We start from the raw sequence: 18,290 nt of genomic DNA on the forward strand, positions 1-18,290 counted from the left end.
GGAAAAAATGTCAGTTTAAGATCATTCTCACTGGTTTCCCTTTTCAAACCATGAGGCTACGTTCATCTTTCATATTCAGTCTGTTGCTGGGAATCACCTCTGTTCGCCTTTTCTGACTCTTAATACCTTGATCTTTAATTTAGGCCCAAGCAGCCATTGTTATTTACTACATGTTATGTTTTGGGAGATTAATTTTAGGCTTACTTATTTGTAACTGATGAATGTATCTGTTTTACCTGTTACCAAAGGATTTGTTCACACTTGAATAACAGCAGGATTGATTTTTGTATTTCCTTAGTTCGCAGCTCATATTGCAGTTTTAACCCAGACTTGCAGCTTTGGTTGTATTTTTGTTTGTTAAAACAAATGAATATAGATTTTTTTGTAATACCTATAAAGTCTTGTCTGTTCTCTGTGTTTTCAAAGTGTGTCTTTTTTGCTTTGTTTTTACCAAAGGATGACTAACGCCTTTGATATGAAAGGATTGGTTGGTTGACATTTTTTCTCCACTGGATTTAAGTTAGGCTGAAACAGGGAAACGCTAGAGCATCAGCACCTCAAAGCTCAGTTAAATGTACATGGAAGCACTGACACGCTGCCGGCTGTGGTTAAAGCTGCAGTGGCTAAAATATCAAAGTATCTGCTTTGCCTCCTTTATTGGCACACTACAGTTTTATTTAAGCACAGACATGAATGTTATTTAATTAGTGCCCACTGGTGTTTGCCTGCCCTGTAACTACATAATGCTAAGCTCTGGTTACAGCAAGCCACCATTACCTCTCCCCATTCATTGTGTTTATACTCATTATGGCTTACTCATTGCTGACCAGTGAAGCGTGCTCGTTCTACACCGACTGCCCTACAGTTTCATGATATTTGCATCTGAGATCAAGAGTTTGTTGTTGGATTAGAACAAAAACATTTAATTAGTTAAAGAAATTATACTCAAGGGAGACATTTTTAGTCTTGACCTCTGCGAGAGTAGCTTTGCATGATTAACAGTTCACAATAATCCATGTTTATGTTACAGTAGGATTTGGTGTAGCACATCAGTTCATCCATTATTTCTTTTAAGCAAATATTTGTTTGATTGGCAGCCTCTTGCAATCAAAAGACTTGAACAGGTGGTGGGAGCTGTAGCTGCTGTGACCATATTAGGGTTATCCCCCCTTATTTACATCAAATGGAGCCAATTTTAGGAACGATTTGTTGTAATATGAGTGCTTGGAGCATTCTGAAGTCTGAGCTTTTGACTCACATAGATTACCTCAACATATCCTCACCTCTTTACTTGAATGTTTGGCTAAAAATCAGCATCCACCACTGTAACAGTGTACATCCACTTTGATATCACTTGCAATCACACTCAAACACACTGCCAGAGGGCCATTTCCACCAACTGCCAGACCGACTTCATGGATAACCTCAGGTATACTAATTTCTTAGATGATGCTTTCACCACATGTCTGAGATCGGTCTGAGATCTCTTGCACTCAAACATTACAGTTCATGATAAGAGAAGCATAACTGACTTACATCGACACCTGTACAGTACAGCCATGCTTCTAGGCTCACCTAAAAAAAAAAAAAAAGCTTCAGCATGTGTTGTGTGCATTTGGTCACATATCCAAAGCATGTATTATTCAAAGGAGCGTATGCATGTGTGCGTGTTTTTGTGCATTCATGTGCAGTGACGCATGTCTGTGTGACTCAGACTAATCCTATTAGGGCTCTCTCCCTCTCTCTCTATATTTACCTCAACCCTCTCCCTGAGATTAACCCGGGTACTTTCTGCAAGTGCCTCTGCAGCTCGCTAAGCACTTTCCTACAGCACAGCTTGGAGTTCACCGGAACCAGGCTCAAAACTATTCACTCTCTCAGTTAATTCTGCACCCTGCCTGTTAAATCAGCCTTAAAAACAGGATACAAAAGAATCAGTATTATGCTTTGATGGCTTAATGGGTGATATCAGACTCGAGCCAGAAAATTAAGCTGCGAAGGGAAGATTGAAACAAGCCCATCCTACCTTTGCAATCCAATTTGTCTTCTTTTTCCATCCCTCCTTTACTCGCTCCCTTCTTGTCTTTAAGTAATAAGATTTCTAGTGTTTAGCTGGTTTAGCTCACATACACACACATCCTCTGCCCCTCAATTACAGCACTGCCACACCTCCAGCTATCTGTAATCTCCCTTCGAGGACCACAGAGTGCAGGGTGAACAAATTACAGAGAAAGGGGTGAAGACACAGTGAAAGGTGCCACTAAAATAACAAGCTTCACAGGATTTAAGGGAAGAGGGGGGAAAAGGCATATGAAACAATATAATGTCTTGAAAGACAGGAGAAAATCTGGATTCCCTCTATGTTTTTTTTTTTGTGAGAGCCGAGGAGTTTCAAGGTGAGGTAAATTACTTGTGTATATTTAGCTGCCACTGCACGTACAAAGATTGATGGCCTATTAAATTAGCTTCTAACAAGACACGGCAGTCTTGCTAGTGTATATCAGGAGCTATTGATCAGCTTCGAAAAGTGAAGCAGATTATTGTGAAATAACTTTTCCAAATGTAAGATTTAAGTTTTGACCTTTCTAAGCCTTACAGTAAATCCTCTTTTTTTTCCAGGTAAGGTCCAGTGCTGCTCAATTTCAGATGTATTTCTCCTACATTAGCCTCGGACGTTTCAGTGCAGAATGGTAGTCTCAAATAGATCTGGCACAGCTCAAAGCCACAGAGCCAAATCTAATTTGTGAGGTTATCGCTGTCAATTCACAGCCAGCAGCAACTTCTGCAACAGAAATACAGGCTGGGCAAGACAGATAAAGCATATTTCTTAGCTTTTTGGCCTGAACTGTATTTCTATATCTGAAATTTATCTCTTATGGGTCTTTTTTTTGTTTGTTCTGAACCATAAGTTGTCTCTTGGAAAACACCATTTCATAAAAGCTTTATTCATACTGACTAACTCGTTCTAGCTGGGCTGTTGTATTGTCAGTTTGTCAAATTACCGTGTTTCAATGGGACAACAGGAAGTTTCCTTTTTTAAATTTTTTTTATAAATCGTAAAATTTGCTCCTTTAAAAGGAACCAGCATTTATCAAACAATTACTCCCAATTTAGGGACCTGGCCTGCTGGTTCGTAATGGTGGCATCCTAATAACTGGCCAAACTGAAATAATTTTTGACAAAATAATTGGAACTGCTGCTTTCCTTCCGCTAAATCGTCACGATTAAGAACAAAATGTGGTATCGGTCCCTCTGGATCAATTTTTTATACACCAGTGTGGGGTAATCATTCATTATTTTCATGTAAATTACCATTTGCTGTTCGGTCACAGTAGGATGCAATAGTGACTCAGCTCATGCTTTGTTTGAAATTCCCCCCCTCGAAAAAAAAAAAATCAAAAAACTTTTTGTGTAAACAAAAGTAATTTGTTCAGGATAGATGTAACCACTGTCTACAGATTGTACCTCTAAAACACCAAAGCAGTGACATTTTGAAAAATGGTTCTAGCATTTTTTAAGCTTTAAAGGCCCTGAAGCAGATGTTCCTAATTATTCTTTGATGCTGATGGAATCCAACATGAGCACAAATAATCTGTCAAACTTGTTTTGACTGTTTTTTGTTTTGCGTGGGCAGTAGCAATGCTCCGGATTCACCTGTAAGTGCACCCAAAATGTCACAGACACTCCAAACTTGATTCTTGCTTATTTTGTCGTGCATATTTGTTGAAATTCACAAGACACTAAAATATTTCAGATTTAACATCCTGAGACCTCAGCTCTTGTTTTGGATGGATTTTCTATTTCTCGTAGCTATTTGGGATCAGTCGGACCTGACAGGTCTAAAAACAAAACATTACCTATGAAAAGTGTGTCCTCAAGTGTGGACAATGGGTTCATTTTACTGCACAAAACAGTGACGTCTACAAAGTATAAAACACTTTATTGAGCAGAGTGAAGTACTGAAAACCTGAAATTCAATGCCCTGTGACTACACAGGGTCTCAGGGGTTTCACACTAATGTCAGCCTCAATCACAGTTTGCAAAATGAAACATTTATGGATGCAACAGATAGGAAAAAAAAAAAGTCATTATTTCAGGACTGTGCTGTACAAGCCACCACACATGCATATTGTTGAACGTATGTACATAAAACTTCATCTAACCCTCCTTGTTTCCACAGAGGGCCTTTATCCTTTTACATTCCTGTCTTTCATCATGGTTGACCTTTTCCTAAACCGAGTTCTCATCGAGAACAACTGGGACCAAGACGAACTCAACACTGAGCGTGAGATCATGGGGATTCTCGAAAATCGCATCGTCATGCTGTTCTTTGCATCTGCTGAATGTGAAAAGTGCCTGGAGTTTGTGCCTGTTCTGAACGACTTCTTTAAGAGACTGAAAGATCCAGCATACATCGAATACCCGAAACTGCTCGCACTCATCTACATCAGGTTCCCACATCTTTTTTAATCTATATATCTGTCTTATACATATGCAGTTACATAAATATATCTATTTGATCAGTTTTGAGATTTCCAGATTTCTCTCTCTAGTTTGGACCAATCAGAGGAGAAACAGGAAAAATTCCTCAAAGAGCTGCACAAAAAGGTTCTGTTTCTGGCCTTTGAGGACCCATACAGGAAGTGAGTGTTTAAATATATGTGCATATATTTAAGCTGTTTGTCAGTGCACCTAGTCTGGAGGACCACATCACTCTTTGTACAAAATTAGAGTATATTTTCATGCCAGTCTATTTCTGTTTTTCAGGGAACTGCAGACCATGTTTAAAGTGAAGGATGTACCAACAATAGTGGTCCTGCGTCCCGACGGCTCTGTCCTCTCTCCAAACGCTGTGCGGGACATCTGTCGTTTCGGCTGTGACTGTTTCCAAAACTGGCAGGAATCGGCCGAGCTTGTTGAAAGGAGCTTCATGCTCAACGAGGAGTTTGACAACCTTAACTTGCGCAGTGCCACTGACCCTGTGAGGAGGCTCAAGTACAAGACAGAGGACGACAAACGCAAAAAGAGATGGTGGAAGTTATGGGGGAAGGGAAAAGATGGAAATGAAGAGGAGAAAGATGGAGCATGGGATACCAAGAGAAATGAGGGAGATAACAATACCTGGAGGATAAGATGAGGAAAACATATATCATATAATATATTCTGTATGTTATCACTCAGACATTTAGGAGAAATATTTTTGTTTTAGAAAGAAATTTTTATCTGCTGTTCCAGAAAATTGATCAGAAATGTTATCAAGATTAACTGCTTTAATTCATAATCAGGAATTTATGAATATGAATTTATGTAGAGCTTGCATGCTCTCTCTGTGTTTGGGTGGTCTGGCTTTCTCCAACACTCCAAAGACATGAGTGGGTTTAGGTTAATTTGTGAATCTAAATTCCCTGTGAGTGTGGATGGTTGCCTGTCTCTATGCGTTAGCTGTGCAATAAATTGCTGACCTGTCCAGGGTGTACCCTGTTATAGCTGGGACTGGCTACAGCCCCCTCATGACCCTGAATTTGGATACCAGTGAGAAGATGGATGGATGGATGAATAATAACCGGGAACTGTTTTTTCAACAACCATCAGTCTTTGTTTTTGAGTTTAAGTTTATTTTACCAGTTTTTCTTGGTGTGCCATAGATAGATAGATAGATAGATAGATAGATAGATAGATAGATAGATAGATAGATAGATAGATAGATAGATAGATAGATAGATAGATAGATAGATAGATAGATTTTCATACTGTGTGCACTAATCGTTTTACAAACCAGCACAATCTGGCTCTGTGAGGTGTTTTTTCTCAAGTCAAAGACTCTGATGCTGTCAGGGTCCTGGGACTGGGCGACCCAGGATCCCTGAGCAGTTATGTATTATATTATTATTATTATATGTATTTTGGTATTGCTGCTGCTCTCCTCCATGATTGTAGATGTGAGTGTGTGTGTTTATGTCTGCGGGGATGCTTGGAGGATGGAGCTCAGCCACCTGCAGGCCTGAGGGGTGTGGCCCTGCGGAAGGACTGGCCACACCCGAAGCCACACACCTGCCGCTGATCAGGGCTCGTCGGGGGAGCTACTTAGGAGAGTCTTGGAGCTCCCACCGACGCGGGATCATTGCATGAGACTCCACGTTAGTCACCCTGTCTAAGTTTAGTCAGAAAGTGTATGCCTGCCATTTCTGAGTGTCCTGACAGCTGCGCTATTGTTTCCCGCAAGAAGAGCGTGGAAGGCACGGAGAGCAGCGAGCACCGGGGGGTGCTGACACGGGAGCAGAGAGCACACGGACTATTCACGGGAGACACGACACGGGAGTCTGGGAGAACACGGGGATTTATTGTTACGTTGTTTTCACTCTGTAAATAAACACTGTTTGTACATAGAGCACCGCGCCTGGGTCCTCCTTCCCCACTCCTTCCACGGTGTGCCATGCCATACCGTGACAGATGCAGTTGTTGTCTTGCACAGTTTTGCACTCTGGCTTCCAGCTTCTCTTTCTAATCAAGTTAGAACCAGCTTGGGATCTTCTTTGTAGGGTTAGGTTGGTGCACGCCATTGTAGGGAACAATACAGTTTTGTTTTGTTTTTTTGTTAATTTCCTGAGTGGAATAGCCTTCATTTCCTAGAACAAGAATAATCTGTTGCGCTTCTTTTTATTAACCATTTTGAGACTCACTTTAATGTTGCATAAGATGAAAACAAATTTCCTTTTCTTAAAAACCCCCAAAACAAGCAGAGAGCAGATGTACGCTATAAAGCAGACTGTTTGAAACTAACATCTACTATTACTGCTCATCTGTTGTTGTGGATACCTACTGTATATGTTGATGGTGTTTTTTCTTTTCTTTATATTTTGTTGCTACTATTCAGTTGGTGATATTCACTACCACAAGAGATGCCACTGTTTTTATTCAGAAAACACAAACATGTACAAACCAATCCTGACTAAATGTGTGAGTATCGATCCCCAGGATTCCAATCTAAAGCTCTACAAATCAATACCTTCTTATTGACTTAGGATCAAATTACTGTGTATAGCAAGAGAGGACTCACGTGTATACTGGCTACTCCAGCTGTGCAACTCTACAGACTTTCTTCCCTCTTCTTTACCCTTTCTACTGACAATATAATTCTTCTGGCAAAGTAATTCAAGACATATCAGCTCCATTTCCAGCAGCATCAGGCAGCTGTTTTCTGAGCTAATAATCAGTGGAATGTACGTGTGCTGCTCAGCATGATAAAGAAACAAGACGAGAAATTAGCTGGTGAAAAAAGTCCAGCTTTCTGCAGCTAACAGTCAAGATATAATATTTTCTCACTGGGGAGGGGAGACAAAAGTGAATGCTAAAAACAGGTAACAGGCTTAAATTAATCAGATACAGAGACTGATATCTGCTGGATATGTAAACAGGCAACTATTTTCAACCACACTGTTTTTTTGAATAATATTTGGGCAAAAAACCCCTAAAAATATACATGTAATTGCATTTTTTGGCTACATTTAGGTGCTGGCACCTGCTTGTTTTGTAACTGAAATTAATGTCTTGTCAGTGTGTTATTTACTTTCATAACACTGTTATTTGTCTTTACTATTCTTTATTAACTACGTCTCCTCAGAGTTTGCACTTTGTTATTGCATAGTTAAATGTGAATTGTATGCTCTCCAAAATCATTAAATTCTCTATTCTTTTAATATAAACAGTGCCTGTATCACTGCTGTGCTTTCATGGCCATATTGTAGTGTTCCCAGTAGAGCAAATCAAACTATCACTACGCACATATTCCCTGCGGCTCTGCTATTCCATTAATTACTGAATATTAAAGGTCTCACAGTGGCTCACTTCATTAAGGTTCTTTTTCTTCTTTTAAGCATGTCTCTCATTCTGTAATTTCTTCGCTCTTTATTCAGACAGACTTGATTGTTCAGTCACTGCTTTCACATACACACACCATCAGTGCGAGCACTTCATGTTCCTTGTCCCTCTGTCACCTTGTCTTTCAATCCCTCCCTCCCAGACATATGAGGGGAGGTGGAGAGCAGGGACACAAAAGAAGAGGTAGTGAGCAGCTACTGCCACCAAGGTGAAGGCGAATGAGGGAATGCGATACGAACTGGCAGACTGGGAAGTGATTCTAGTGTGATAAAGGAAGAGGTGAAAAGAAATATAAGGCTAGATTTTGAAGGCTATTTTCTTTTTGGATTTGCTGCCTCAAGGAGAGATAATATTTGTTAGAGGTAAGCAACTGTGAGGATTATCCGATTTAACAGCAAGCGAGATTATATATGATTACTGTAATCGATTTGGGAGAGTGGAAACATACAGTGAAACACAAGGCAAAACCATTAAAATCGCCCAGATAAATATTTCCAAATGTCAAGACTTTTTACTGCTATTGTGAAGCCTTTAATATTCTAATGTGTGTTATGCTACATGGTTTGAGCTATCATGATTAGCGGTGATGTGCCTACTCTTTCTTGATTAATCCAAAGCATATTAGTAGCTTTGCTTCTCCCTTTGTAGCACCCCTTCATCATGGTGGACTTATTCATTGACCGGGTCCTGTTAAAGAACAACAAGGACCAAGATGAGCTGGACACAGAGCGTGAGATCATCATGCGCCTGCAGAACCGAATCCTGATGCTCTTCTTTGCTTCTGCTACGTGTGAGACCTGCAGGCAGTTTGCGCCCACGCTCTCTGACTTCTACAAACAGTTGACAGATGAGTTCTACGTGGATCGTGCTGCTCAGCTGGTTCTCCTGTACATTAGGTAAAACACACAGAGGCACACATATAGGTGTTTATTAGAACTGTAGCGTCTAACACTGGAATAGATTTTCTCCTCTGTTACTTTATTAAACTAACCTTGTCTCTAGCTCGAATGTAAAATTAAAATGCATGCACGTATGTGCACTTGCGTAATGCATGTATGAATTTCCTTTAAGAAATAAGAACCGCAAGAAAAATGACATTGGGAGTAATTTTTACTGGAGTATATCCCTTTCACTCTCTAGTTTGGACCAGTCAGAGGAAGAGCAAGAAGGTTTCCTCAAAGAGCTCCCCAAAAGGTGCCTGTTCCTGGCCTATGAGGACCCCTACAGGAGGTGTGTGAGATTAGCCAGTTAGAAGTGTATATAACCTGCTAGTGGGTGATGGTAATGTAAAGCCATTAGCTCTATGCTAGTGTGTGTGTGTGTTTCCGCAGGGAGCTGGAGGCTATGTTTAACGTGGAGGAGGTGCCCACAGTGTTGGTGCTGCGTCCCGACTGCTCCATCCTCATCCCTAACGCCGTGGATGAGATACTCCGCCTTGGAACAGACTGCTACCACAACTGGCAGGAGGCAGCAGAACTCATTGACAGGAACTTCATGAACAAAGAGGACTTTGAGGAGAAGTCCATGCGCAGCTTCAGCGACCCTGTGAGAAGACTGAAGTATAAGGTGGAAGATGAAAAGAAGAAAAAGAAGAAGAAAAAGCGAAAGGGGTGGGGTGGAGGTGGAGATGAAGGTGTGGAGGCGGATGGAGGAGCGGGCGACAAGGAAGGAGGGGGATCACCATGGTGATTGAGAGCAAGAACGGGAGAAAAACACTGCTGATTTGCCTAAAACTTGCTGCTGTCCTTCACAGCAAAAAATATCGCAGATATTTCAGTAGAAATGTGAAGCTGACCTTATTGTGACTGGCTTTGCTTCAGTGGTACAAAGATCGTGGTCCTACAACAGCTCCAGTGTACAGTATGTGGGCAGCAAACAACAAAAAGAAATATAACACTATCTGCAGGAACACTGACAGCTGCTTTGATTTGGCTGTATTTGATGTCTCTGAATGCTGCCAAGTATACAGTCGAGACAAGGTTTGGTCTGAGCCAAGTCTTGCCATTACGGCTTGTTTTATTACACACTGGAGATGATTATAACCATTTCTCCATTCTCAACAACACGGCTCTGTAATGCACTTTTTTTAAAATGATAATTTGTGCGTCCAATCAAAACACACCATGCATAATCTGAAATCAATGAATTATTCAGCGCCATTAAAATAATTTTGTTAGTGACTGTTTTGCTTTGAGTGTTTGTGAAGTCTAGCTGCACTTTACAGACTACACAAGCAGCAATCAGAGTTATTCAACAGGAGTCAAGTGAAATCATGGAGAAACTGGCTTCACTACACTATCATTGAGCTACTTTGACTGTAAATCATCTTCTCACATAATGAAGACCACATCCAGGCTTTGCACACTTCCTCGCGCATGCAGGCTAATCTGATGAAGCTTTCGATTGATCAGGCAAGATCTTCCTTTGCAACAGTTCCTTCTCTTTGTGACATTTTCTTCCTTCCTCTATATCCTCTAAGTGACCCATGCCTTAACTACATGCTGCCAGTACTTCTAAAATACAAGTACAAAAAGCTAAGGCAGAATGACAGTAATCACAGTAATCACAGCAGCAGCACTGGGGTTGAAATGCATCTCAGAGACAGAGAAGGAAGCCAGAGTATCATCAGGTGTCATCAGGTTTGATTGCTATGGATTGATGTGCTTTAGAAAAGGCAGAGACATGATGATTTATAACAAAGCTCTAACATTACAGCCAGATTGACAAATAGGTCATATTTTCTAGCAGTGCTGCACAAATGTCTGTGCACTGTGCAGCACAGGGTAGCTAACAAACAGCTCATCTCCCCTTTCACCATGATGTGGTCACAGAACTGTAAATGCTAAACTTACATCGGAGCTGGTCGGACCTGTAAAAGGAGACAGATGCCTGAATAAACACAAGCCGCTGTGTGTTTCATATTCCGTTGCTTTTGCCTACACAGCAGCTTTGCTCACTCAGACAAACCTTGACAATATAGCCGAAGCCCCCCCAACCCCGCCACTCTCTCTGCACAAGTACACACGCGCACACATAAACAAACGTGCACACATGCAGAAGCGCAGACGCGTTGCGCGCTCTCGATTGCAGAACGCGCAACAAGCGGACCAGCGGATGGAGAGAGAGAAGAAGAGAGACGGACGGATGCAAGGCGAGGCCAGGAACGGGAAACTGTATCTTTCCTGACCGTCCAGCTGTTGTCTTTTCCTTCCCCCCTTAAACCCCAGTATTATTTTATAACGCGATTCTTGCTTCCCCCCCCCCCCTATTTTTTTAAAGCCTGACATTTCTCCATATCCGTCCTGATGTGCCGCTGCACCCCATCACGATTCTTCAAGGATATGCAAAGCGGCTGTTATCACGTCGACGTTATTTTCCATTAAATGCAAGGATGTACCTAATGAACGGCATCGGAGGCGTACGATCAACAATGACAAACGACAGCTGAGCTCGGCGAGCCGTAGAAATCGACGGAGGGGCTCAGAGCGGTCGAGGTTTGTGCGTTAATTTGCGCCTAATTATTGTTTTCGTGTGTGCCCGTTTATTTCCCTCCCTTCATCCATCGGGGCTATAAGGCCTATAGCCCGCATCATTTCTGGGCATGAAACCCGTGGGAATTATGATACCAACGTGACGCACAGTCACACAGCACAGCGGGAAGACATCGAGCCTCTACAGGACGGAGGGAGGGTGTGAGGTCCAGCAGAGCAAAACCCTGCCTCTCGCACTGATCACAGGCGGAGGACGCCCAGTTGTTGCTGGACAAATCACGCTAATGACTGTCGTATAGCCCAGCAGGTCTCGCCCTCCACTAATTCCCCATTGAGTATTAAATTTTTTTTAATGCATCGGGCGCAGCGGAGCGGGAGAAAGGGAGGAGAGTACTGTGGGTGAGGGCGCGGAGAGACGGGATGCGGGAGACGCAGTGAGCGAGGAGGAGGAGGAGGACGAGGGAAACTGGAGGATTGACGGTAAGATATGGATATAGGCTATGAGGATGCACTCCGCCCCTCCTCTCTCTCTCTCTCTCTCTCTCGTTCACACGCACAATCGCACATATATGATCAATGCCCCAGAGGACAGCACAGGTGCCCCGCTTCTTTCATTGGTATTGCTTCTGCTTCTGCTGCTGCCAAGGGCCATTTGATCACTGAGTGGACATGGATCCCATGCGCTGCTGTGCTGGGGTTTTTAACGCTGGCTGCCATTAAAGCTTGGTCAGTAGTAGCCATGAGTGTTGTGAAATATTCACAGGCACGTGATTACCCGTCTTTGGAGATCAGAGAGGGGAAAAAGTGTTGTGATAGGGTGTCCCAGACTGGAACGCCAGAGGGGTCTGTCATGGGTGGTGTGATTTGTGTTCATTAACACACACCTTTGGTTGCAGCGTCATGTGTGCTGCAGTGAGCAGTGATGTAAAACACACACGCACACACACAAAAGGGGTTTTAATGCGGGTTTGGTTTGCTGATTCACCACAGATGGGAACATGAGGAGAAAAGAGAAAGAGATGAAGAGAGGTAGCAGAGCGAGTGAGTGAGAGTCCACTATCAATATTTCAGAGAGAGAAAGAGAGGACTGGGTCAGTGGAGGAGGCCAGGCGGAGAGACTGGAGTGACTGTGAGAAAGAGAGACGGAGCGATAGAGAGATGCAGAGGACAAAGGAGGTGAATGAAAGGGGAGAAAGGCTAAGGGAATAGATGGAGGAAGAGCTCAGTGGGTGACAGGACTCCTGCTCTACTGTCAGACTCAATCCCTGATTCATTTGTAGCCAAGGGTGTGCAAAGACATCGTTTGTGTCCTATTAATTATAGATACAAAAACATTGAAAAAGAGCTCATTAATATAGAGAACTATCTGTGAACCCAGATTTTAGAGCGGTGACTCCTTTCTGTTTGTGTGTGTGTGTGTGTGTGTGTGTGTGTGTGTGCGTCCGCACTGTGTGTTGGATGAGAAAGAGAAAACAAAGGTAATGAGGTTTGTTTCCATGTAGGGATCATTTACATCAACTACTGTGGAGTAAAAAGAAAGGACACAGTGATTTGCTTAAACCACTCAGACACACACATACATGCGCACACACAAGTTGGATGGGTTTTCTGTCATTTGACTTGTAAAATGCACCATATTTGTCTCTTTCTGTTCGGACCACCTCGAACAGGTTCCTCTCACGTCTCCTTGAATCAGTCAGACACACTGAGTCAGTCTCCCCGTTTGTGCTGTGAGCATTTTATGCAAGCCTGTGCAGAGCTGTGGGCGGATATATCAGTGTAATATCAATATCATGATATGAGAACAGACATCTGCTTGGATTTTTATATGACAAAGATAAGGGGCAGACACTTTGGCGTGTAAAAATCATTTAAATTTACCAATGTCAAAAGAGCAGCTAATTAATATTCTGTTACAGTTCCAAGTCAGACTGTGGAACAAATAATGAGACGTATTTAACTATGCTAATTTTGTCCAGGGGTTATGTTTAAACACGAAAAATAAATCGTACATAATCTGTAAAGCTGACATGCAGATATGTGCGTATGCTTTTGCTTAGTCAAGTGATTTTAATGTACACGGTCTGACAAAATCTCTGCGAGGAGACAAATTTTTGCCATATCACTGTACCTAATATTGCTATTTTGCTAAAATATTTTATTAATAAACCCTTTTTTCCTCCCTTCTGTCCAGACTGCTCTGTTCTCTCGTACTTCAGTTGATGATCTAGTGGCGTAAAGGCCTTTTCCAAGCCATGTGACATTTTAAAATCCAAACCGCAATCCTGTATTTTACTCTGCGAGTTTGTTCTGATGACATTTTCCAGCAGCTCACATTATCGGAGCAGGTTATGCTGACATACAACTGGGAGCAATGCCACATTTTCTTAAGTTTAAAGGATCACTTGCATACTTAAACACACTTTCAATTATGAACACATATACGTATGTTACTCACATATGTGAGTGTGTGTGTGTGTGTGTTTGCTGTGCAGCTGTATCGATACATAATGCGATATAATTTCAGATAGATTTGACAAGGTTTGAAAAGCTGTTTATAGATCAAATATGACAGACGGGAATTTTTTTTTTTCAGTTAATGCAGCAAGTTAAAACCCTTAAAATAAGAAACTTAAAGATGTGAAATGTGATGGCAAAAATCCAAATCTGTGCTAAAAAGTCACTGCACATTTTCTTGTTATGTGTCAGGGAAATACCTCCTAAATTGAGAAAGAAGACTTTGAAGAAAGTATAAAATGTTCATTAGATGTTGAGAAGATCTAAATGAACACAGATGTCACTTTCAATTCTTTCGAGCAGGCGAACATTATTCTGAGCCAGTTGTGTCTGGCTGGAACTCCCTGCTTTCCTAGAAACTATTGGCCATGAAACATTAACAGATCATCTAATATCAGGCCTCTGCAAACTGTCAAGAGATCTGATGTGCCAAGACTTTGCAACATCAGCACAACTGTTTTCCAAACAAATATTAACATGTGCTGAACATGAGCCTGTAGGTCTTCCGAAAACACAACATTTTCACAGGTTTAAAACAAAGGAAAGCATCAGAAAGATAAAACCTACTTATTATTTAGATATTTTTTTGGAAAAAAAAATGTTATTTTTCTGATGATCGACTTATCATTGCGGTTCAAGCCGATATCTAAATTGTTATTACAAAAATCACATGCTGCTATAAACTATGTTCGTCGGTACTTTAAGTTGTCAGCGTTGACGGAACCCTGACTGAAGCTGAAGCAAACAACAGCCGGTGAACTATACATAAAATACGAGGGGAATGAACGTGGCTCCAGGGGTTCACGGGGCAGGAAGGGAAAACACTCTACACACGCTCGTAGGTCCACACTCCGTTCGCTCGTGCGCCCACTCGCTCCAATCTTCAACACGCTCCAACACGCGCCACTGCGCTCATCCAAACACTCGCGCTCTGAAATCCAAAGAGGTTCAAGGGACGGGTCCAGGAATCTACATACACAAGACGAGAGATAACCACCGCAAGGGAGTCACTATGAAGACACGAGATATTAGTCAGCCGGGGCTACACCAACATGTGTCGCAAAACGGTCCAGCGACGAGAAACACTGAGCCGCCATCTTAACTAGCAGTCAGGAAAGCAGGATGATGGGCCGCAGGTGTGTGATTGCTCCCAGGTGCGTGGGCCAAAGGGGGGGAGCCCGCAATGAGCTCCGCCCAGGCAGAGCGAACACAGGAGAGAGAGAGAGAGCAAAAACAAAAACAAAAAACACATGTGGCCTTACTGGGTTGACTGGGCAGACACATGGACCGTGACAAAAGTAAAAGTGCCTGTAAAAACGAACACGGACTCCTCAAAGCAGCCAAAATCTGCCATCCACCCGTATTTAATGCACAGAATTGTACACTGTCAATGCAATTTTATACATAGTTTTAAAAAAAATATGATCCACTCATACAGCTGTCATGAAAGCTTGCAACTCATTGGCATAAGAATCTTTCCACCTCCACCGTGCAACCCACTTGACATGAATGCTGCACAAGCCTCCTATTGTACGCCTTGTTGGTCTGAGATTGGTTTCCGCCCACCTCTTACTGGCGTGGACAGTGGATTTGTTTGTTTTTTTACAGGGAGGCTATATATAAACTTCGACTAATTTTAAAATCAACCAATCAGGCAATTCCTTTGGATTTTGTCATATTAAGAAGTTTTGTTTTTTTTTACGTCCACTTATGGAAAGCAGATACAGTTGTAATGCCTTTTTTAAAAAAAAAAAAGTATTATTTGAAGACAGACTTAAGTAAATTATGTGCTTTAAGAAAGATTCAGATTGGGCAATAATCTTAAATGTGACAGTAACAGATTTCAGCTATTATGCTTCGCACTGATCAGGTAGCAAACCCGTACAATTCTGGAGAGTTTCTGATACGGAGAAAATGCTTAAAGAGCACAAATGCATGGTGTGCTTTTAGCTCAGGGAGTGTGTGCTGAAGGCAGGATTACAGTTGTGATAAATATGTGAGGAAACCTATCAATGTTTAATCAGTCTTCCTGCAGTCTTTAGCAAAGACTCAATTCTTTAAGTGAGAGAAAACCCAATTACTTTTTGTGCAAAAACTTTCTTTTGTAAGAGATCCCGGCCTGCACCTCTTAAAAAATGTGGCACAGAACGAGACACCAGGGAGTCTTTCTGGCCTTCTGTGGGATTAATTAATACCTGCTAGTATTCCAGATATGTATAAAGTAGGGGTTAAAATCATAAAAATAACAAATACGACAGAAAATAAAAGAAAACTTTGGCTTGATATGCTAGTTACTACCATATTTTCTGTGTACCCTCATGCATGTAGGGGAATGCGACATCTCTAGTCCCAGGAGTCAGACATCGACCAGACAAACATACAGGCTCTAAAACCCCATAAGTGGCTTTGACTGCAGCATGTAGGCCTCAGCCCTCTGGGAAATGTAGAGGTCAATGGTCCGAAACTGGCAGTTGCACAAGGCACTGTAGTGTGTTTTGATTCTTAAATATTATCCATAGCGACAAGAAAATTCTCCCACTCTTGTTATTAAAAAGTCTTTCAGCCAATAAACCTTTCAGGGTTTCTGTTGGAAGACTAATCTATGTCTCTCCCCCACACCTCTTAATTAGTCTCTCCTCTCCATCACACACATACAAACACACATTCATTCATCCATTAAGAGCATAGTGCTACAAGGCTGCTTTGTCACTTTGTGCTTCATAGTGATCTACCCTCAGGCACTGATTGCTCTGTGACCAAAGAGAGGGAGGTTAGTCTCTCTTTCTATCTCGCCCTCTGTTGATTGTATGGCCTCTAATGCACGTGAGTGTACGTAACTTGATTTTTACATTATTTCTACAACAGGCTACTCGCATTCTTAAGGATCTGTGTGATGCAGAATTGTGTGATTATCGTCTAAACTACAAGAATTTAGATGTCACGCCTAAATTCTTGTAACAGCTATCATTGTAAAGCTACACTGCCGTGTAGCTGTGTGTAAAATGATGAACTGAGAATATTTTTATTTCATGAAATCGTCCAGCAAAACATGCAAACAAATTTTCTCTGTGTATATTCTTTGTAAATGGTTGGGTGTATTCACAGCATGCACGTTAATGTGTGCGCCTGTGTAATTTTTTTCACTCTAAGCATTATGTTCATACACTCACTTAGAGATAGCTGCCACTTCAAGTAGGCCGGCCGCTTCCCCGGGGCAGGATTTTGGTTGTAGGCAGTAAGCATGGTGGTGCAAACAGGGGGAACCGGGTGTGTGGCTTTGTCAAGGGCCATCAGTGTCCTTGCTCTACTTACTCTGCATCTATGTGTGTGTGTGTGTGTGTGTGTGTGTGGGGGGGGGGGGGGTCTGAGATAGCAAGAGAGAAAGAGAGAGATTTGGGGTAGCAAGCATAAGAAAATGCTGCCATAAGGGGTTTGCAGGAGACTAGACATATTGTGTGTATGTATTTGCGTGGTTGTGCGTGCATCTGATAAAAAATGGAAATGTTCTCATTCTGTTCAGTCTTTTATATTTACTGTGTGTGCGTGTGCATAGCTCACTGGTCCTGGGGCCTTTATTACAGCCTTGTTGGTTGAGTGGATTTAAAGAAGGCAGAGGTTTCTCTTCTCTTTCTTAGTTTATGCGCATGTGCCCGAATGCGTGCGAGGTTGTCTGTGTGTGCGTGCGTGCGAGCGCAAGTCTTTGAATGCGTGTTGGACATTTGTTGAGGAGTGACCTAAATCTGTCGGCCATCGTTACCTAACAAGAAGACGGAGCGAAAACCGAGTCACAAATAAACACACATGCACACATATGTTTATGTACACACACACACAACCTCCCAAGACCGTAATTCTGGTTACGCAGTCCACACTACAGCTGTAGCTGAAATCCTAAAAGGAAAAAGAAATGTTATGGCGTACATGAGGCCCCTCCTCTCTCCCTTCTGTCCAGGGCCAAGAGTTCAGTTTATAGTAAGGAGTCATATTACTGTTGTTCTCTTGTAGCTCATCTTCCTGCGCCCCGTATGTTCCCTCATAAAAATCCACAGTGCACCATTGCCCTCTGATCACCTGTGTCTTCAGTCAGCTGCTTTACCTAGTTACGCCTGCGGGGGAAGAGATTGTCTCTACGACATGATTTATTTAGGATTACTGAAAAGTGGCCTAAGCTGAGCCCAGCCCTCTGCCTCTGTGAGTGTGTGTGTCTAAGGATAGAAAGATTAAGACTCTTTTATGGGTCAGTTGCCAGTATTGCTTCTGGCTAATTACAGACTTAAAACACAATTTCTCACGTGTGCGCTTTCAGTAACAGATACGCACATCCACTGTATACCTCCTCACTCTCCATCCCTCTCTCTCTCTCTCACTTCCTGAGACTGCACTGTGCTATCACCATGGTAACAG

General features: G+C 42.2%; 2 protein-coding genes across 2 annotated transcripts; both read left to right on the forward strand.

Annotated features, from left to right (window-relative positions):
• Positions 1-4,215: 4,215 nt before the first annotated feature.
• On the forward strand, positions 4,216-5,137 carry LOC146630927 (nucleoredoxin-like protein 1). Its single transcript, XM_085356197.1, has 3 exons — positions 4,216-4,451; positions 4,554-4,643; positions 4,768-5,137. The coding sequence occupies exons 1-3, from the start codon at positions 4,216-4,218 to the stop codon at positions 5,135-5,137; spliced, it is 696 nt and encodes a 231-aa protein (XP_085212323.1).
• Positions 5,138-8,538: 3,401 nt separating this feature from the next.
• LOC146630928 (nucleoredoxin-like protein 1) lies at positions 8,539-9,567 on the forward strand. Its single transcript, XM_085356198.1, has 3 exons — positions 8,539-8,774; positions 9,019-9,108; positions 9,210-9,567. The coding sequence occupies exons 1-3, from the start codon at positions 8,539-8,541 to the stop codon at positions 9,565-9,567; spliced, it is 684 nt and encodes a 227-aa protein (XP_085212324.1).
• The last annotated feature ends 8,723 nt before the right edge of the window (positions 9,568-18,290 follow it).

The sequence above is a fragment of the Diplotaxodon limnothrissa genome, linkage group LG6 (genome assembly GCF_057381915.1).
Source record: "Diplotaxodon limnothrissa isolate DT_005_m linkage group LG6, D_limnothrissa_male_GT1.1, whole genome shotgun sequence".
In the NCBI taxonomy this organism is placed as follows: domain Eukaryota; kingdom Metazoa; phylum Chordata; class Actinopteri; order Cichliformes; family Cichlidae; genus Diplotaxodon; species Diplotaxodon limnothrissa.

Coding starts and splice junctions, on each gene's coding strand:
- LOC146630927 (XM_085356197.1), top strand. CDS start 4,216: ATGGTTGACCTTTTCCTAAACCGAGTTCTCATCGAGAACAACTGGGAC. Junction 4,452..4,553: donor CTCGCACTCATCTACATCAG/GTTCCCACATCT, acceptor TTCTCTCTCTAG/TTTGGACCAATCAGAGGAGA. Junction 4,644..4,767: donor TTTGAGGACCCATACAGGAA/GTGAGTGTTTAA, acceptor TCTGTTTTTCAG/GGAACTGCAGACCATGTTTA.
- LOC146630928 (XM_085356198.1), top strand. CDS start 8,539: ATGGTGGACTTATTCATTGACCGGGTCCTGTTAAAGAACAACAAGGAC. Junction 8,775..9,018: donor CTGGTTCTCCTGTACATTAG/GTAAAACACACA, acceptor TTCACTCTCTAG/TTTGGACCAGTCAGAGGAAG. Junction 9,109..9,209: donor TATGAGGACCCCTACAGGAG/GTGTGTGAGATT, acceptor GTGTTTCCGCAG/GGAGCTGGAGGCTATGTTTA.